We start from the raw sequence: 21,351 nt of genomic DNA on the forward strand, positions 1-21,351 counted from the left end.
TTCTCTTCTCTTTTTCCGGGACTGTATAGCAAATTTGTTTTGTAAAACGGCACTTAATAAAAGCGGACTTCCATGCTGCGTAAAGCAAATTCATTTTGTTACAGTACAACGCAAAAGCTGCCGCAGTCCAAAGAAATGCAAACGCAAGTGCTCTATTTTTGAAGTCGTAGCCACATAGTAGTCGGATGTGCATCCAATCCATGCCGTTGAGCGCAAGCAAAATGGCAGCCTTTGTTTACCTGTGAACAGCTGACAGCCCCTAGCGTGTCTGTCTGAACAGCTGACAGCCCCTTGCGTGCCCGTAATTGCGGCCCCGCCCCCGTCAGATACTGATTAAGGTGAGTAACTATTGCTCGTGTAGTGCTTGCATTGTCGTGTGGTTTTCGCTGCATGTCTGACGTGTGATAATTTCTTCTTTAGGAAGAGCCAAGAAGAATTATCCGTAGCCCCCGAGGTGAAACTTTGCAACATAGTGGATCGAGAACTGTCAAGGCATTTTCCATAGGGCACCGCCATGACATAACGATAGCTTCGTTAAAGTTATCGCTGCATCGGTAATACTTCCTGCACTGATACGCTCCGAGAAAGAAGCTGCTACAACATTAAATGTGAGTAGTGACTTCACCTTTTTTACATTAGTGGTATAAAAAGGCAGAAATAAGTCGTAGTGAGCACTTTATGCAGGCGCTTAGCTTAGACAGAATGTTTGCCTCTAAATTTCTTACTGTGCTGCGGGCCGGCTGAAATTCCCAAGTTGACAAAGAGAAAATGGCAGCAAAAGGGCCGCGGGTGTCCAAAGAGCAGGCGGCTATTCTCGTGCAGTTCATCGAGCAGCACCCATACCTGGCGAGAGCTTCTACAGAGTTCTCGCCACGTATGACTGCTGCTCGAAAAAACGAACTGTGGGAGGAGGTGGCGGCGGTGCTTAACGCACAGGGGCCAGCCGTAAAGGCCACCAGCCGTTGGCGGAACCATTGGGCCAAGATGGCCCATAAAGCGAAAAAGGAAGCGGCCAGGGCCGCGAGCGAGAAGAGGTGAGCTTCTAATGATGCTGACAGTAACGTAGTTTCACGTTGTCGTTGTTGCCGTGTTTGCAGGGCTACTGGAGGTGGCAAAGTGGGTGGCGTGGACGGCCGCGTCCTCGACGTCCTTATGAGGACAGGAGGGGTCCTTGTTTCCCCCCCCGAGTACTTCCCCGATAGCGAGGTGCGTACATTGGATTTAAAAAAGTGTTGTTTGTGTGGCCTGCTGTGACCTCACAAATTTTTAGCATTACATTGTAACACAATATTGCAAAATTTTTAAGCCCTTTTTTTTGTGCAAGTGACAATATAGGTTATGTACTCTGAGCAGCAACTTGTGTACATGATGCGCATTGCACACACTGCTCGCAATGTCTGAACACTACTCTGATTGCAGGACGAGGCAAGTTCAGAGGAAGCTGCAGGGCCCAGCGGTTCCCGCAGACATCTACCAGCGACAACTGCTTTCGTGGTGTCGGGCCCTGCAGCTGTTGCTGGGCCAAGTGGCCTTACGCGTAAGGCAGTGACCTAGCTTTTGTAGTAGCATTGTTGTTTGCAGTTGCTGTATGATCTTGCTATGAAGTAAAGTACGTCACTGTGCTGTTATTACCGTTGTGTCGAACATCCAGCTCTCATTCATGGAGGAGAAATGCAACACTACAAATGACATCATGTTGTAATAGAGATTCCTTGTGCTTCTTAAGGGTTACTGCTACCAGCAACTTTCTGTGGCATCTTTTGCTCTAACTACCTGTTTTGTGTATCATTTTTGTAGCTATGCAGCTATAATGACATTTCAAAGTGACTGGTTAGGACAATCAATCTGTGTAGGTCGGATAACAGTGAATGAGCAGTCTTTGCTTTTGCTTTGCATGAAGAGCCACCGGCTACGCCCCAGGTGCTGCGGCCTACCACCCAGGTGCCGCAGCCAACCCCGCAGGTGCCGCAGCCAACCCCGCAGGTGCCGCAGCCAACCCGGCAGGTGCCGCAGCCAACCCGGCAGGTGCCGCAGCCAACCCCGCAGCTGCCGCAGCCAACCCCGCAGGTGCCGCAACCAACCCCGCAGGTGCCACAGCCTACCCCCCAGGTGCCGCAGCCTACCCCTCGAGAGCCACGGGCACCCCGTAGGCAGCCCAGGCAGCAGGAACTTGATGGTGCTGTGATGACGGCTACTGCCGCATACGTTCGCCAGAGCCAGTTGGAGGAAGCGAGAGTTCAAGAGGACACTCGCTTCCGCCAACAACTGCTGGAGCAAAACCGGCAGGTATGTGCAAGGCCACAGATGTATATTTTTCTGCGTATGAAATTGATGAGCATATGACCTCTCTAAAAATTATATTAATCAGTGAACAAGCATAATGTATACATGTAGTCCTGTGGTGATATCTTGTACACATTCGCGTGATATAACATGTGTAAATATCTACGCAGTTATGTGGCAAAAAGAAAAAAGTGGCGTTGAATTCAAGGAAGCAGGTATAGCAATGTAACACATCTTAATGGAATGCGACGGCACAAGTTTGATGGGCCAGAAAGATATTTCCAGTGTTTGAATATACAATGACAAGACAATAGCCTGCAAATGGGGATGAATGCAACACACAAAGGCCCTGTTACTGAGCTGCTGTAATTAAACTAATTACACATCTTTGCTAACAGCACCACGAGGCCCACCTGCAGAGCCTGCGGCAGCACCACGAGGCCCACATGGAGAGCCTGCGGCACCTCGGGGAGGAGGTGGCGGCAATGCGGGAAGTGGAGTCTCAGCGCCTCGAAGTGCAGCGGCAACGCCTCGAAGTGGCGCGTCGGTCGCACGAGACCAACGAGCGCCTGCTTCAGCTGCTGCTGGCTGCACTGGGGCATGGTGGCAGCCAAGCCCCTCCCCCCTCTCAGGCTCCACATAATTAACGGATGCAAAGGTAGCATAGGCAAGGAATTTGCAACTTATCTTAAAATTTGCTGATGTATTAATGATATGAAGGGCAAATATTGCTAGTTTGCAAACAAATAATTGCTGAAGTCACCCTTTAATGCAACCATAAGTAGCATAGCCGTTGCAGCATGAATTTTTTCTTCAAGGTTTACTTCAGCCATAAGAGCGTGCACACCATCAGGCTCACCTGCAAAAGTGCCTGTAGGCCTGGTGTGTGCGGGCATTCCGACTGTGGCGCTGCAATTTTGAGGTGCCTAGTTATTGTCATGTCAATTTAAGCACGACGCCACACTGCAAGTGTTATACAATTTAATCCTTGTCATCGAATGGTGAAATTTTCAGGCCTTACTATAATGTCGAAAGCAACCTGTCAATATACACAGCAAAAAAGAAAAAAGTTATGAAAATTCCTTGCCTATGCTTCTTTTCATTTGTAATGTTTATTTTGTGTTTGTTGCATATGCATATTTGTTTGTGTCACTACGTACTGAGCTGGAATGTCTCTTTTCTTGCACATCTGTCTCATTATCAAACAATTTGTTGTCATTCAGTAATTTTTCAGGTTGTGATACATTGTATTTTAGCCCTTGTGGTGCAATTTGTGTGTAATATTTATGCAGTTTGTCTTGCTGAATATCATAATATGGTGCTATGGCTCTTTCAGTTTGAGCGCCACAACAGCATGTTCCTTTCACATGTAGTTATGTACCTATACATTTCGCTGTGATAAATATTCGGTTGGCATGTGATTTAAGCACCTGCTCATTTCTGTTTCTGGTGCAGTTTAAGCCAGTTGTTATTACTGTGTACTTGTGCAGTGTACAACAGTTTTCTTAAACGATGCATGCCGTTACCTGTGATATATTATGATGCAAGAACAATGTGATCCGATATTTATTCCAACGTGTCTGTGATATGTTGCATAATGTCTCTACTACTGAGTACTCATGATTCTCACACTTCTTCAATGTAGAGACTGTCGCATGTGATGTGTGCATAAACAAGTGTATGTTAAAGACTGAAATACAGAAAGGTGCAGTTTTCCTCTAGTGCTTTTATTTACCTAGTGCTAGCTTGCACTGTACAAATATTACTCTGCTCGTGCGTGCACACACTTCGCGGGAGCCACAGCGTTTGACATGTCGGATGACCAGTTCGACGGCATTTTCGTCACTCGAAAGGAACTTTGCCGTTGTTGCGAGACAAAATGGTGGAGGACCTAGAAGCTGCGCGTGCAACAGCACGTTCCATGGAGCGGAAGGTGTGACGTGCGCTGTACATCTTGGCTTCTGTGAGCTTCTCTGTGCTAGTAGAAAGTGAGGAGACAGGTGCTTATGTCCATCAATGCGTAAGGGGATACGAGTAAGAATCAGGCTACATGCATCTAGATGACGACAGCAGCAGCAAGCAAATTGTGGCAGACACTTATTTTTAGCTTGCTTTCAATCTCATATGTTACCTCTAACGATACTGTTTTACTTACTATAAGTGCAGGCTTTACATAACCCTTCACTACACAACTTTTATGTACCCACCGTGGTTGCTCAGTGGCTATGGTGTTAGGCTGCTGAGCACGAGGGATCGAATCCCGGCCACGGCGGCTGCATTGCGAAAACACCCGTGTACTTAGATTTAGGTGCACGTCAAAGAACCCCAGGTGGTCGAAATTTCCGGAGCCCTCCACTACGGCATGCCTCATAATCGGAAAGTGGTTTTGGCACGTAAAACCCCATAATTTAATTTTTTTAACAACTTTTACATTTCTCAACAAATCATGAATGCTTTGCATTACGCAGACATCAACTACAACTTAGCACGGGAAATGTATCTGCAATTTCACAGCATGAAATGCACAATGCAATTACTTAAAACTGTGTGCATGCACCTAACGATGCTGACGCTGCTGTTGACGTCGCAGCTGCCTCCGCACGCTCCTCAAATAACGCATGTGCTGCGCACGGGTTGTGCCAAACATGCCAATGACATTGTCGCGAACAGCCCGCCCTCTCAAGTAGTGCATTCTAGAGCCCGTGTTACGGGGCAGACTGTGTGGCGTGGGGTCGCCGTTATTGTCAAGCTCACTACTACTACTGCTGCTGCTGCTGTCGTCATCACTGTCATCGCCTGACTCGTCGCCTTCAGAAAGGCGAAGGTTGTGCAACACAGCACATGCCGCGACAATGTTGGCTGCACGTTCCGGCTCGTAGAGGAGGGTGCGATATCGCTGAAGACAGCGGAAACGGCTCTTTAAGAGCCCAATGCACCTCTCCACTACGGAACGCATGGCGGCATGTGCTGTGTTGTACTGCCCCTCGGCTGTGTGCACTGGAGGACGGCCAGGAACCGGGGTCAGGAGCCACGGCTCCAAGGGGTAGCCACTGTCACCTGCACAAAGATGGAAATAGTACATTGAGTACTCCGCTGACGAGAGGCAAGTTGTCAACTGAGGAAAGCTACAGCATCATTCAACAAAGGTAGACTTCAGGGTTGCAAGTCCCAAGTAAAAGCATGAGTTGAGCATGTCCATACCCGACACAAACTCTTAACCAATTTACAAGTGTACGCGGTGCCTGCCACAAACAAGAAATCAACACTTGTTGGTGCTATCAATGACAGTAGTAGCAGTAATGTGTGTTCATTTCTTCTGCTTCTGGCAGTCACTGGGTGCAGAAAGCACTAATACGTGTTGCTTTCGTCAGCTCTTCGCAGACACATAATGTGCTTGTAACTTAACACTTCGAACATTGCCAATGGTGGCAGTCAATGTCTTAATTTTCTTTTTTTACTCCGGAATTACTGATGTTCTTGTGGTTTGGTTAAAAGTTTGGGTTGGAGCGGACACGGCGTTCTGCGCTGCTGAAGCGTGACTGCGCCAAAAAAAGTGTTTCTTTTCTCACCGAGGAGGTATTCCCCGGCATTCACGATGCGCCCCGCTTGGAACCGCCGGCGCAACCATGTCGTCCGCCAGACAAAAGCGTCGTGGTCCGACCCCGGTCGCATAGGGTCCAAGGCCAAGATTTTCATGTCCGCGTCGCAGATCTGAGGTAAAACGTAAACCAGAGAAAGTGCCCGTTGGCAAGAGCAACGTAACTTTCAAAAAGGATCGCAGAAAACGTGAGTTTTACTTACGAACATGCAGTTGAGGGCGTAGTATCCCTTGCGGCACATGAACACAGCCTTGCGCTCACCCTTGGGTGCGATGATGGCTATGAGGCTGCCGTCTACGCATCCGATGACGCCGGGGATAACGCCGCGCCGAAGGAAACCCTCCTTCACGGCTGCCTTTTCCTCGGCTGTCTTTGGAAAATGGACCCACTTGTTGCGGGCCCCTGCGTTCACGACAGCCTCTGCCACACGTCGCACGCATTCGCTCACCGTCGATTGCGACACACGGATCGTCTCCTCGCTCCCAACGGACGCTTGGAAGCTCCCGGTAGCAAAGAAGCGCAGCGCACACAACACTTTCCGCTCCACCGACAGTCCCGTCGCTCGCTCAGCTTCTAGTTCCCCCGCCAGTTCCTCACACAACAACCGCACCGTTCCCTTCGAGAGGCGAAAACGCCGTCGAAAATGGTCATCCGGCATGTCAAACGCGTCGTCTGGCTCTCCCTGTTCACGTCGGCGACGGCGAAGAGCCACGGCCATAGCGATCAGAGGGGCGGCCATTTTTTTCATGCCTTCGGAAACGACCCTGCCTCTGGCCGTTCCAAAAATCCGTGCCTTTTGCTCCGCATAATGAGTGCCTCAACGTCACGATGACGATTACAGTTTTTGCGGGTTCCTGACGTCGCGTGATTGACAGACAAAATGGGCGCGGCCCGGTCATTTTCGACCAATGGCTGCTCAGTGATGGCGGCAAAAGGCATGGAAAAAGTAATAGAATTGCTACAAAATCGCACCCCTGGTGTCCCTGGTACCGCCGTCGATGATTTGATGTTTGATCATCTTCATGGCATCCTGCGACGAGAGACCGGCCTGGAAGCCAATCATGTTGTGAGTATATATGCTGTTCTCTTCGAGATATCTGTTTAGTCTGTTGAGGACGAAGTGCTCCGCCACTTTCCCGACGCAGGAGGTGAGAGAGATGAGTCGGAGGTTGTCCATGTTCGGAGCCTTGCCGGATTTGGGGATCAGGACGACGTTGGCGGTCTTCCACTGCTCTGGGACGCTGTCGGTTTTCCACGTCTCGTTGATCTTCTCGGTGAGGTGAGGATATGACCGTGATGTCAAAGCTTTTCACAACGATATCCGCAGAATTCAAGAACATGCACACAAGGTGAGACGCCCTCTTCAGTCACTGAACTCTTTATTTCAACATAATCTATTTTTTTTCAATTTCGGGCTGCATAGTTGGGGGTGCGGCCCTTACATGAGTGCGGCGATTATGTACCGTATGTGCCATTCTGTTAACAGCAACACGAAGAAGCGTCCAGTACATTTTTATTGTTAATTAGTCTGCTATGTTTATACGATCGTTCTGATATGCCTAAAATCTGCGTGTTAACTTTACATCTAGGTGTTGTTTCTATTTGCTTTCCCTTATTCTTTGCGTGAATACTGTAAACAAAAACCTCCCCGTCCTTTTTCTCTGTACCTTTTGTGCAGAAATTTCGCATCCTCAATGAAGGCCCGTTTTGGCAGCCTTAACCGGGAGAGTGTAAGAGTGGGCCTGAATATTAATATGCAAAAGAGAAAGATAATGATGAATAACCGGGCAAATAAACAACAGTTCAAGATCGCAAGTCAGCCTGTAGAGTCTGTGAAGGAGAACGTTTACCTAGGTCAACTAATCACAGGAAACCCTGACCATGAGAAGGAAATCCACAGACGAATAAAAATGGGTTGGATCGCATACGGCAGACACCGTGAGCTCCTGACTGGAAGCGTACCGTTATCATTGAAAAGGAAAATAAACGATCAGTGCATTTTACCGGTGTTGACATATGGGGCAGAGACTTGGAGACTGACAAAGAAGCTTGATAACAAGTTAAGGACCGCGCAAAGAGCGATGGAACGAAAAATGCTAGGCAGAACTTTAAGAGACAGAAAGAGAGCGGTTTGGATCAGAAAGCAAACGGGTATACACGATATTCTAATAGACATTAGGCGAGAAAAATGGCTCTGGGCAGGTCATGTAATGCGCAGATTAGATAACCGTTGAACCATTAGGGTGACAAAATAGGTAACAAGAGAAGGGAAGCACAGTAGAGGACGGCAGAAGACTAGGTGGTGCGACGAAATTAGGAAATTTGCTGGGGCTAGTTGGAATCGGTTGGCGCAGGACGGGGGTAATTGGAGATCGCAGGGAGAGGCCTTCGTCCTGCAGTGGACATAAATAGGCTGATGATGATGCTTATTTAATTCCTTTTTAATTATTATACTTACAGCAATACGAGGTTTTAGATAAAAATTCGAAAACAACGCTTTTAATCATTTACGGTTCGCGGTGTCTCTTGCGCACGTGGTCCCATTTATCACGTTTAAACGGAAGCACGCGCCCGCATGCACGCACGCGCGCTCGCACATGCACGCGCGCTCGCACACGCACACGCACACGCACACGCACGCACGCACGCACGCACGCACGCACGCACGCACACGCACACACACACACACACACACACACACACACACACACACACACACACACACACACACACACACACACACACAAACACACACACACACACACTGTTAGATACGGGACCTTTTCCTGAGCCTCCTTCGAGTTCACCAGGCCACATCGAATCGCGTCACACCTAATTAAGGAGCGCAGAAGCACATCTACCACGTTCCCGAGAAGCGGCACGTCCAAACAAGTTGGCGTCCCCCACCTCGTGCGCCACATGTGGAGCTATTGTCCCACTGCTTGACTCTTCCCGAAAGTGTAGCGGGAGCCTGGCACGGTTCCAGGTAACGTGGGTCCTGAACCAAGCTGCTTTGCAGCTCTGAAAGTTCGCTCGAAGACAACCCGTCTCCCCCCATCCGCCTATTGTGACGGCGCTTGCAAGCCGCGAGGCAACGACGGCCGTAATGCAGCGTGAAGCCCTGGCAGCAATCCCCCCCGTGCGCCTTTGTGACGGCAGTTTCAGACGAGGAAGGCAATACCGCAGACAAGTAATCCCTCAGGCAATTGGAGCCCAAGGAGCGACCCTCTGCGCCGGGTGTGACTTACATTCGCACGGGCGACTACTATTGACCGAAAATGATGCCACCTGAGCGGGCTCGCCGATTGGCCGAACGGGACGTGACTTCGAGACACCGAAGGGGTTAAAAGCCAGAGACCGGGAGCAGCAACGGAGCATTCCTTCATTCGCCTCTTTCGAGCTTCTTGCCACGGGCCGCAGCGTCCGAGTTGCTGCCGGCCCGTAATGACTTTATGACTGTCAATTTCTTTGTACTCTCAATGTAAATAATGCAAATAAACATCCAGTTTTCATCTCAAAGTCCTCCTCAACCTCGGCCAACTCCCGCAGACTACGGCAAGGTCCAAAATCTGGGGGACAGCAAGTGGGATTGTCCTCCAGATCCAACAACACACACACGCACGCTCGCACGCTCGCACGCACGCACGCACACACGCGCGCGCGCGCACACACACACCGTTGCTGTATACGCATTCTGTTCACCTTGTACAATTTTTTATGTTTGTCTATAATATGCCATGCATAATAAATTTGTGTGCAGTCGCGGTCTTGCACATGCGAGGACCCACCAGTTTTCGGTGGCCTCTGCGTCGTCAGCGTCGCGGGTCGTCCGCTCGAACAGCGTTCCAGAATTTTCGATGATGGCGGCTAAGCCGAGACCCGTGGCCGCGCACAGCAGCACGGCCATCATCAGGGACAGGATGAGGCGGATGCGGGCACCGGTGTTGTCTGCCGGCGGAGGCTGCATGCAGCAACAACATGATGGGCAAACGCGCTAAACGGGCGTCAGGCCACAGAAACCCGAAACTGAAACTATGGCGCCTAACGTCTCGCAACTGGGCACTGGGCTATGATGGACGCCCTTAGCGCAAGGTAGTGTGCTATAGGAGAGTGAATGAGACAATGAGATAAACGAGGAGCCCCTGATTCCCTGCGCTACCCCCTCGAAAACCAAAAAAAGAGAGACAGCCACCCGCATCGCGACCTTACGAGAGAAAAGGCCAGGTACTGGCGCCGCATAAAAACCAACACATATCCACACCTCCAAATGCTTAGTAAGATACACCCTGCACTCTATGGGGATATATGTCCTTGGTACGGGGAGCGGCCAACTCTTGCCCACGTAACGTGGACATGTAAACTACGGCCTCCGAATTCCGATTCGTCCCTTACGGTGCAAATGCCGAGTAACAGGCAGTGGGTGGTTTGGCTTGCGCTAGCGAAGATCTACAGAGCCAGAAAGCTCTTCTCGATCAAGCCCAGCGAACCACAGAGACCAGTGGATTCTTCGACTGAGGCACCCACCATCCGCCCGAAACCCATAACATGAATAAAGTTTATACACTACTAGACAAATACGCTAAATTAATTTGGACTTAAAATATCTCGCGTTAATACGTATGTGTATTGACATATGTACTTGTTTATCGTTTTCAGGTGACCGCTTTTCCCCGTCTAACAAGTGTTATCGCTCAGCGCGGGACGCGCCCGCGTGTATTGGAAGTTTCTGGAATGTTATCGATGGTTCTATCTGCTGTCTGTTGTCACCGAAGCTTGTGTAATCTGATTGCGTGTACAAGGCGAGTTGTGTAGAACTTTCTAGAAGGCGCGCGGGCACCATGGAGCGACCATTCTGGAGCCTCATGTATAAAAGCCGACGTGCTTGACCGGCAGAAAAGATTTTCGGCGATCGCAGATTGCCTTCGCCGTTATCGTTGTTCCATAGCCTTGTTTTTGAGGGCATAGGTTCGCCCAATAAAACGCTAGCTTCCTCAATCACAATATTGCTGCTTTCTTCACTGTCCCTGCTATACGTGACAATATTATTTAGGAAATGAAGGTCAAACTATTACTCTTTCAACTGCGCGCCGAAATTTTAGCGCCGGCACGTCAGTTTGTTATAACAACTTTTAAAGAGTCTCGTGGTAAAACTCTCTCTAGACGGCGCCTTCCAATTGCGACTGCATAATTACAACTTCCGATGGCTTCTGAGGCGAGGCATCTTTAGGTTAGAGACATATTTCGTCGAATGGCGACTGAAATCGCGAGAGGATTTGTTTATCTCCTTCAGGCACGATTTTGTCTGGAAGAAGTAATGTATGTCTGCGAGCTTTCTATAAAAGTAACTTAGCAATTTAGCATTATTTAATGTTCGCGTTTCGTGTAGCAGTAACTGATTCTTTCATTATGCTAAATCTGGAAAAGAGAAAAAGAAGAAATTGCAACTGACCGCGCTGCGACTCCCTATAGCATTATGCTGGCAACTGAACGGTGGTCAGTATAAAGGGAGGGCAGGATAGCAGAATAAAAATACAGAATGAGAATAGAAGAGAGGAAATATAATAGATAATTACGAGGCTATATACACTTATGCACAGTTCGTGACTAAGCAAATAGTTTCACCTTGGTTCGCGTCTCACGCGCATCGCAGTGTTGACAGCCCGGGTCCACACGCCTTCACGATATGCAGTTGGTATAGCGGTCGCGCGCCGAGACCGGCATGCTCTAGAACAGCTAAAGAAAGTCAATAAATTATGGCATTTTACGTGCAAAAAGAATTCTGAATACGATTATGACGCACGCCGTAGTGATTCATTTTGACCACCTGGGGATTTTGGACGTGCACCCAACGGACGGCGCACATACGCTTCTCTTTTGTATTTCGTTTCCATCGAAATGCGGCCGCCGCGGTCTCTAGGATCGTCACGGATCGTCTTATGAGCTGCTCACGGCGCGCGTGAAGCCTTCAGCGATCTGAAAGGTACACTAAAGCGAAACAATAAATCAGTTTTGACTAATGGAGCATTGTTTGAGAACCCTGCAGGCAGTCATTTAAAAAAATAGTTGGATTATTAGATGAGAAAATGAAGGTCCAAGTATCAGTATTCGAATTTCGCGCCGAAACCCCAGCGCCGGTACGTCAGCGTGACGTCAGGGATTCCAAAGTATGTTTTCGCATTTGGGCCACGTTCGCTGAATAAAGGTTCCCGAAAGTTGGCATATTTAATGTTTGGTTCCTTTCGAACACAATGTAGTCAATCTGTACCGCTACATATAATTAGTAGACCCTAGAAGATGCCATCAAAATTCATGACGTCACAGCCCCCAGGTGCGGGAACTCAAGCAGGCGTCGCCACACGTATTTCGTTCTTGCGCTTTTTCTGGCTTACCAAACCTCTTATCGTTGGAAGAGCGGTGTTTTTGGTGTTGTAACAAACGGTAATTTACTGATGCAGAAGAAATCATTTTTCACTTTAGTGTCCCTTTAAGTTATGAACTTGGCTAAAACACGCTGACGGGCTATAGTTGGTTTGGATTCATGATACAATGTGCAGCGCGACCGGACGAGGACAGAGATAGAAACACCGCTCTGTGCGTGTGCCGGTTTCTATCTCTGTGCGGCCGCGCTGCGCATTGCATCATGAGCTTAGGATAACGTGTTCCTGGGCTGGCTGATTGATACTTGATGAAGCCACTGCAGCGCAAGTAAAAACGAACATGAACAAGGAATACCAGACCGGACAGCACACGATTGCCTACGTTTCATCTTTTCTTCTAAGCGACTGCAACAAAAAATTGGAGGACGCTTAAGCTTCGCCTTCAAGAGTGGAACGCGATAGCGTTATTGCACCCCGTTCGCACCGCCCACTCAAAACGATCAACGCGAGCCAAGCGTCGTGATCGACACGGACAGCCAGGCCACGATGCGCCATGAAGGCGGACGCGTCACAGGGCTGAGGCCTCGATGTGATCGTCCTCTATCTCGCTTGGGAGCACCACGCAGACGCATGACTCCTCGCCAGCAGCACGGCAAACATCGCAAGGGTCGCTTTCCCACCAGACGCGCTACGGCGCAGCGATCACGTCAGAGGCGTCCCGCGTCGGACGCTGCACCTAGGAATCGCGCTGTGAGCGGAAAGAGGAGCCGCGTCGCCTAAGCACGAGGGTTCGAGTGACGCACACTGGAAGTTGGAAGGGGAGAGAGCGAGAAAACTTATTAAACGCAATGGTATTGGGGCATCCTCACACCGGCCCCTGCACGGCCGCAATGCGCTCAAACGAGACGGAGGGGAGAAGCGGGCGAGTGGCGCGCCACGTGTCGGGGCAGCGCCGTACATTGCGAGGACGGGGTCTTCTGTGTTTGCCGCGAGATGGCTTTGCGTGTGCGCAGAGCGCAGAAGAAATGTAGCGGAAACGTACTTCGCTGCTCGTGTAAGTGCGACTTCTGTAATTTGCATGGTCATAATTACCAATACACACCGCAGTATAACTTTCTACAGCACGTTTCTAAGGCAACACCGCATTCACTAGAGGCACTTTTGTCCCGCTTTGAACCATCGAACTTGTGGCTGAGTGGCAGCGTCTCCGTTTCACACTCCGGAGACCCTGGTCCGATTCCCACCCAGCCCATCTTGCAAGTTGTTTTTTATTTATGAATTGCCTTCCGGGATTTTTCACTCACGGCCAATGCCGCCGACGCCGACGACACCGGCTTTTCTGTGACTCGAGCTCCTTAACGCTCTCGCGTTAATAATTTGCAAGTCTAGCGACCTTAGCGTCTGCTCTTGTGTTCGTTTCAAATGCGTCAGCATTTCTATGCTTATCCAACGAGGAAACCGTCCGTCACGTGTAAGACGGAAATCTGCGTCGATCCCAGAGATGTATATAGTGCAATACTGGGCCGACCCGTGGCGAAGGTGAAGCAGGCTTCAAGCACTCAGCAAAGTGAGGCGAAAAGGGCATCTATTATTTGGAATCGGGCATACAATATAGATTGAGCCCGCAGCAGCGAGCGGGTTTACCTTCGTGCTGCCTGTCGCTCCCAAGCGAACGAAGCGGCGAGAACACAGCGCTCATGTCTCAGCAGACGCCGCTACGTGCTCTTTTCGCAGTTCGCTTTCGAGATATGGGCAGGCGCGTCTCGCTTGAACGCGAAAGTGCGAGAGCACAACGCACAAAGCTATGAGCAGTTGACACTATCAATCTGCATCGCAGATTGCGTTCAAGATATGGTCTGCGCGGCGCATAATACTTCGACGCGGATGGAGAAGGTGCTGGAGAGCGATCCCAGCTTATAGTGATCGAACGTCATCAGCGCACATGGCGCCGCCACCTGCAGTAGTTTGCTTGCCTCATCAATTCACCTAGCTTGCGTCGCCGTCAGCAGCAGTTCGTGTTGCTGCAGCACTGTCGTTTATACCGATCGTGTCAAGTTTCATAACCGTGATAATGATACCGGGCTGCGCCGAGATGAGCAAGAGGCGATATGCTTACGCATACTTTGACAACTCTCAGAGAAGTTTCTGCGTTATTTTATTTATTTAGGCGACAATTTCATCGTTCAGCGAGCATTTCAGTCCCGGCCTATGTAACCCTCGCTGCTCCTATATATGTGCTCACCTCCGGCAGCTCCTCGGTGCGCAGGATCTCCATGACGTAGTCTCCATAAGAATTCCGCACGTACTTGGGCAGATCGTACCTGCCCTTTCTCGGGTCCCTCTCCTTCACCGGGAAAGGGTACTCGCTCAGCGACATCTCTCCTGCGGCCACAAGATTAAACTTAGCATGGAGGAATGCCACGATATTTTCGATTTTTCATTTTTTTGCGGTAAATGAAGGTCCTATACATCCAATTAAACGCCAGAAATAAAAATACTGGAAACCCTCAAAGCGCCACGAATATTACAATTTAATAGCTTTCCAGGATCCAGTTTTCCCAGGCGGTGTACGCATCACGACGTGGAAGGTGGTCACGTAGGAAAAGTAAGTCGCGACGTTTTGGCACGATCGCTCCTGCTCGTGCAGTCTCCTGCTACGCCGTTACTCGTTGTGGAGCCCGATGCTCCGAAAAATACATACAAGCCGAAAACTAAAATACGCCGAATTTCCAGTAAGTAAAAATCGGAAACACTCAGCCCTAAGGATAGTACACACTTAATCCCCACTATCCCCTGACACTCGCGAATGTGACTTCTGTATCTGTTTGTATTTCCTGGCTACTGAACTCCTAGCTCTGTATGGCGAGCGTTGGCCATTTGGCAGGCGTGGTATGCATACTAAGAAATATTTCGCTTTTAAGGGTGTTTTCTCGTGTATGTGACTCACCCCCTTACAGCCATAAAAAGGGTGTTTAGGCGAACTAATGTACCCATTTGAACGGGTGATTTTTTGGAATCGCAACCTTTTCTCCAATGTGTGTGTTGCCGAAATGTACACTGTGTACGTTTTATTTGTGCAGCCGTATCTTTTGTCCTGTTACTGCCCTAGACTTTCGGACGTCCTCCGAAGTATTCTCGAAGTGTTTTGATACTGATAAAAAACGGAAGGTAAGAAAAAAAATCCAAGCAGCCTAAGTTCGAACTCCGGACCTACAGACTGTCAGTGAGAAGTGTAACCTAACGACCACTCATAGATGTAGTGCATGTTGCGCACAAAGCGCCCTTTTAGCACCCTGAAATTAACGAAACGATGCGCTGAGTCTGCGAGCACTCATTTTCGAAAATTGCAGGGAAAGTGAGAGCGCAAAAACGATGTTCCGACGTCCAATCCACCGTCGAGGCTGTTAATTTTCCCTAGCGTGTATACCGCTGTTATCATGAGAGTATGCCCCGACGTCACGCCTATTTACATATAGAGCGTGTTCCAGTTTTGGCCAGCATCGGAGACAGTCTACGTAGGCAGCTAAAGGCCGATCCACTCGATGGACCAAGTCTGCGGGCCGGTCGGTCACGTGATGCTACGTTACGGCCCACCCCGGTCCGGTCAGGCGCAGAGCACATCCACACGGCGGACCGCCAAAGCAGACGGAAGGGCAGACCTACCAGCTACCCTAACGCTTTTACGCATTATCATTGTAATCAGTCCGGCTCGAATCCCACGAAGCCGGGAACTTCGCAACGAAGGATACAAAATAAATATCCTCCTCGTCACTTCAAGAGGACATGGTGTTTAAGAAACATATCTGCTGCACGCACGCGTAGGCGGAACGGCAGACATGAAACGACTGGCTTTTGCTGACCCGAAAACTAGATTGGATTTGGCTGAAGACACTCTGTTGCCGGACAACATTCATTGGCTATGCCAATATCGCTGCGGTTTGCATGCGGTCCGCCGCCAAAACGGAAGCGGGAAAAGCCTCGGCGATATGTTGGACTGCGTGGGCTGCGGTCCTGCGCGGGCCAACGGCGGTCCACACGAACTGCTGACGTCCTATCACGTGATGGGCGGACCACGGTCCAAAAGAGCAATTTGATCCGTCGTGTGGATCGGCCTTAATGAGACAGCCGAGACAGCTTCGAGGCCACGTAATGGAATGCGTTTCGAGCCGCCTGGAAGACGTCTGGAAGACGCTTTCGCTACGTGACGCCACCTTGCGGCGACGAGGAAAAGCTGAGAAAAGCACACATTACTTCTTTGTTTATAAGTCTTTGCGCCTGCGAACCTATAAAAAGCACGGCATGACTTACATTATGGGCATAGGAAAGCGTGCCTACTTTTTCTTGTGCGCAGACGACTTTCCCGTCGAGTTTTCAAGCGTGCAGCTCAGTCGCCATCTTGTTTGGACAGGAAAGTAGCCTGCATAGTTTTTGACTTTGATGCTGTCTTCGCGAAGATGTCTACTTTGACGTATTCGTCTGAATTGGAACTATACTTAAGGTAGCCGCTGTCAACCTAGCCGTCTACTTTGCCGTATACGGCGAATATAGGAACACAGCCATAGACGTGCGCAGGGGCGCCAAACTTCCTTGCAACACGACGTGCGAAACGACGCGTGACGAGCTGCGGCAAGTTCTCGAAGCGTGGCAGTTTCCTGGATCTGACCTATCCCCATCCCCCCTCCCCAACTAAGACGGTCATAACATTCCTGCGAGAAAAGCCTCCAATCAGATTCTGTCAATAACATTAGTGCTAGTCCATTTTGGGCAAGCGATTAATGTGTACGCGCTTTTCTTGATTTCGCTATTTTTAGTTTATCTCTCATCATGGCATACGCCGTCGCTAGGCTCACCTATCCAGATACCAAGAAACTCTCTCTCTCTCTTTTAATGTAAAGCAAAAGCCGCCATTTTTTAAACCAGTGCTGAATGATGGAAGCACATCTTGGCAGAGAGCGCTACGCCTTGCTCGGCAAAAGGCAAAAGCAACCACTGAAGGCACTCATGGGATATGGAATTAATGACCACGCACTCGTCATGCGCCCCGTTCCCAGAAGCAGGCCGAGGTAGGGTAGGGAAGGGAGGGGCGAGGGGAGGGGAGTGCCGGCCCCACTTGTGTGTAGGACAAGTGGGACCGGCAGCCTTTTTTTATACAGTAAACGGTGATTTGGGAGTCAATCCTCGCCGAAATTACCATTTGCCTCGTATTTGCCTGGAGCCGCGCCGTGCCTTCTGCCGCCTTCGACCACTTCGACAGTGTCCTCGGGACACAATAATTTAAATAGGCGCAAATGCGTGCTTGATTGTTGTTGTCAACCAGGACGCATGGACGAAAAAAAAAGCAAATAAAGAGGAAAACAAGAACTAAAGAGGAAGGTTGTGGTAAGGTGAAGTTATCAGAAGAGATAGTCAAGAACAGCGAGTTTGCTACTCACAGCGGCTTCTTTCTTATCCTCTTCAGGTCTCGCATTCGCAACAACGATGATGGTGTTTTCCTTCAAGATGGCGCAAACGGGGATAGGCCAACAATCGGGTAGTATTAGGAGAGCAGAAAGAAAAATGAAAACACACGCACGCGCACAGAGAAACAATGATAGTGTATATAAAGGAACACGTAATACATTATTGTCGTATCTACAAAAGTAACATAATATGGAAACAAATAGTAATTACGGGAAAACAAAGGGTGGACTTGCATGAAGCTGACAACCTTACGCTGCAGTGGAAAGAGGGCATGTATACGTGATCTCTTACTGTCTTTTCTGTTTCTCCTGCAAAGTGGTGCACTATTTATGCTGCTTGAGTGAGTGAAATCTTTATTCGAAATGTCCGGCGATTTGGGCGGGGTGGGACCATAAGCACCCCAGCCTAGGCGACGGCCTCGAGTCCTTGGACTCGGGCGGCTTCCTCGGCGTGCCGGACGGCCCACAGTTGATCGGCGAGGTCGTGGCTGAGCAGGGCCGCCTCCCAAAGCGCTCCTCGGTTCGAGACTGCCATGTGCACCCCGTTCGTTGTGACCCCTGCTGCTCGCCGCCAGTGCATGCCCACAGCATCTGCTGCAGCATCGCTCTGTCTGATTACGCACGCTTTACACTCGTGGGATGAATAAATGTCGGGGTAGCAGAGGTGAAGGGTCGCCGGGTTCGAATACGTGTGTGTCTGCAATTGCCTTGCTTGTTTAGTTTGGCGTGCGGTAGTGGGTATTTGCATCTGTTCAATCTGTGGTGTTGCGTGATGTACTTGAAAGTGGTCATGCGATCCCCTCACGTCCTGTTATGTTAGGCTGTTCCTGCTGGAGCCATGAACCAATCAGACAATATGCCCACGTTCTGGCCCGTCATTCTGAGGTATGCAGAGCTTTCTTGCCTATTTCGCCAGTTTTCGTGGTCGGCGGTCAGCGGTGGGACTGGTTGCCGATACAAAGGTGTCGATGCAAAGAACGGTTGTTTCGCGCAACCCAGTGACCGGTTTGAGGGGCGGGTTCACCGCCGAACGCCAACTGTAAATTTTAATGCGAGGCGTTCTTCTTGTCCGAGTCAACCTAGTTTTTGTCGTGTATCTTGCATTTTTCCTGGACAGATCCCGAAGATAGTGTGGACTCAAAATTTGTGCTACTGGGGCCACTGGGTTAATGCCGCTGTGTATGCACCCAAATTTTCTTTTTTTTACACCGAAGTGTGTTATGCTGAGTCCCAGCGAAAATCTGTCCGGATTACGTACGTCATGCAATCATCATCATACAAATCTGCGAGATGGTGATACTTTGCCTACCTAATGATTAGGATAGTAGGCATAGAAAGCTTAGGAAGGTTTGAACTAATAAATTAATTATTATCTTCATCACTTATTTGATGATGTTAGCTTTGGGGTGTCTGTAAGTTTAGATGCTTCAGTGGAGGGGTCGGGCAGAACCACTCTCTTTTCCTCCCGCCAGCCATGAATGATCCAAATATTCGATGTGAACTGTCACGAAAAAAAAAAAAAAGAGTTTTTGTCGCACGAAAAAGATGCACTACACAAAGTCCGCCAGCATATACAGACCTAAATCGGTTGTTCAAAGGTAGAGCACCACACAACGTGGCAAATGTTCTATGGGAACGCTGTGTATAAGCCTTGGCACATTAAAGAATCCGCAGCACATAGCGCACATTTGAAGCCAGGAACACGTTACAGGCCGTTGCCCTTCCAGAAGAAGAAACGCGGTGTGGAGTAAATGAATCAGAAAAGCGTTAGAGTGCGGTTACACGTTCTCGCCAGTAATCGGTGCTCGGCTTGTATGCGTGTAAGAACGCAAAGGTACTTGAATGACACGTATGCGCATTCAATACTAGCATAATGCCTTCGTAAAACTCCGCAAACCAAACGAAGGACCTAAGGTTTTAGATCTATTTATGTGGGCTCACCAGAAGCGCTGCCAAATTGGTCAGTCTATGATAAGACTTCGTGGGTGCTAGGTCTGTCTCCACGGAAAAAGCCAACATAATCTGCGTAGCTAACACCTTTAGTTCGTTGCTGAAGATGTTAAAACCCAGAATGCCGCTACACTGAGGAATGGTAGTACACAATGCAGGTTCGTACTCAGGATATTTTTTCGAGGGGGGGGGGGCGAGAGGGGCCAACCCAAGGTAACATTTCAATGCAAATGAGGGGGGGGGGTACTTTTACTAATATAGATATGAATCACGCCCGCCACTTCCCATAAAGACGCGTAAACCCGAAAAGAAAGACATGAAATAAGGTAAATCTCAAGGTACGCCTGTGAGATACACCTCTCTTTTACTTGGCAAACAAAGAACCGCATCAAATGGACTCGCGCGCAAAAGAAGCGCAGGAAGAACACTGCCAAGAACAAGTAAACAAGCGAAAGTGTAAAATTAGGATTTCTATAGTAGCAGACAACTTAAAGAACAAACAGCAGTTCGCAACCAAGGCACACGGACCTCGTGGGGTTTGTGTTACTCCTCCAGCCAATCACAGAAGCAAACAAAATCGTCGTCTTGTGGCCTTTTCAAAATGGCGTCGTACTTGATACCTCCGGATCCTCTGCTGCTCTTGAAGAGTGTTTTCATCGACGGAAGCAATGAGGTGTGCAACAGATGTAAACAAAGTGTATGGACTCTTCGAACGTCTACCAGCAGTGGTTGCTTAGGGGCTATGGTATTGGGCTGCTAAGCACGAGGTAACAGGATCGAATCCCGGCCACGGCAGCCGCATTTTCGATGGGGGCGAAATGCGAAAACACCCGTGTACTTAGATTTAGACGCAGGTTAAATGACCAAAGTTGGTCCAAAATTCCGAGGTCCCCCACCACGGAGTGCCTCATAATCTGTTCGTGGTTTTGGCATGTAAAACTTCATAATAATTAATTAAATCTTCAAAAGTCTGCGGTACAGTTCATTTCACTGCTGAACCCGTTTTAGTCATCAATTTTACTGCCAACTCATGTGAAACTTGACAATAAATAGTTGCAGTGATGCAAGCATTTTATTTCAGTTGAATAGAGAATTAGGCTTCCGCCATTCCACTATAACAGGCGAGGGAAAACGTATAAAATTACGCGCAAAGAATTTTATTTTTGTGGTTACCACTTTTTGGGTAACGGGAAAAGTTAGAAGTATGAATTATTTGCAGCCTCGCGGAGGAACAGTGGCTGGCGGTTATGAGGGCGTGGGCGGGGCTTCACTGCAGACTTAAATTGTATCCGACTATAGTAGCGTTTTCTTAAGTAGCTTGGGAAGAATTATAGATATCTATATATTTGCGGAACAATCACAGTTCCTTTGGATCCCGCGTTTACTGCTCTATCAAGTGCGAAAACCGACTCGTAACTATTATTTGGGAAATTGCGTGAAAATGCGGGGCCGCCAGTACCGTATAGCCACGTAGAGCGCAGGACGCTGTGGTTCTAGACGTACTGCGCCCACCGCGGAAGGTTAGAAAAACACCCACAATAGTACAGCAGAGAAGTGGCTACGTCAGGCGGCTTGACTGATAAATATAGAAGCGTCATTCAAAGCACATAAAATCATTCTCCACTCGCGGTGGCCTTTTCTCTACTTCCTTTTTAAATAAAAAGATGTTGATCCATAAATATT

General features: G+C 49.1%; 2 protein-coding genes across 2 annotated transcripts; one reads left to right on the forward strand and one right to left on the reverse strand.

The window, feature by feature from the left end:
• Window positions 1-623: 623 nt before the first annotated feature.
• LOC129385701 (uncharacterized) lies at window positions 624-3,999 on the forward strand. Its single transcript, XM_055072673.2, has 5 exons — window positions 624-1,034; window positions 1,098-1,206; window positions 1,420-1,537; window positions 1,901-2,286; window positions 2,682-3,999. The coding sequence occupies exons 1-5, from the start codon at window positions 769-771 to the stop codon at window positions 2,928-2,930; spliced, it is 1,128 nt and encodes a 375-aa protein (XP_054928648.2). The 5' UTR covers window positions 624-768; the 3' UTR covers window positions 2,931-3,999.
• Window positions 3,990-6,855, reverse strand: LOC129385700 (putative nuclease HARBI1). The gene is made up of 3 exons (XM_055072672.2): window positions 6,085-6,855; window positions 5,853-5,994; window positions 3,990-5,340 (listed from the first exon to the last, which is right to left on the reverse strand). Exons 1-3 carry the CDS (start codon window positions 6,628-6,630, stop codon window positions 4,841-4,843), a joined length of 1,188 nt encoding a protein of 395 aa, XP_054928647.2. The 5' UTR covers window positions 6,631-6,855; the 3' UTR covers window positions 3,990-4,840.
• Window positions 6,856-21,351: the final 14,496 nt, after the last annotated feature.

The sequence above is a fragment of the Dermacentor andersoni genome, chromosome 7, assembly GCF_023375885.2.
Source record: "Dermacentor andersoni chromosome 7, qqDerAnde1_hic_scaffold, whole genome shotgun sequence".
Lineage (NCBI taxonomy): Eukaryota > Metazoa > Arthropoda > Arachnida > Ixodida > Ixodidae > Dermacentor > Dermacentor andersoni.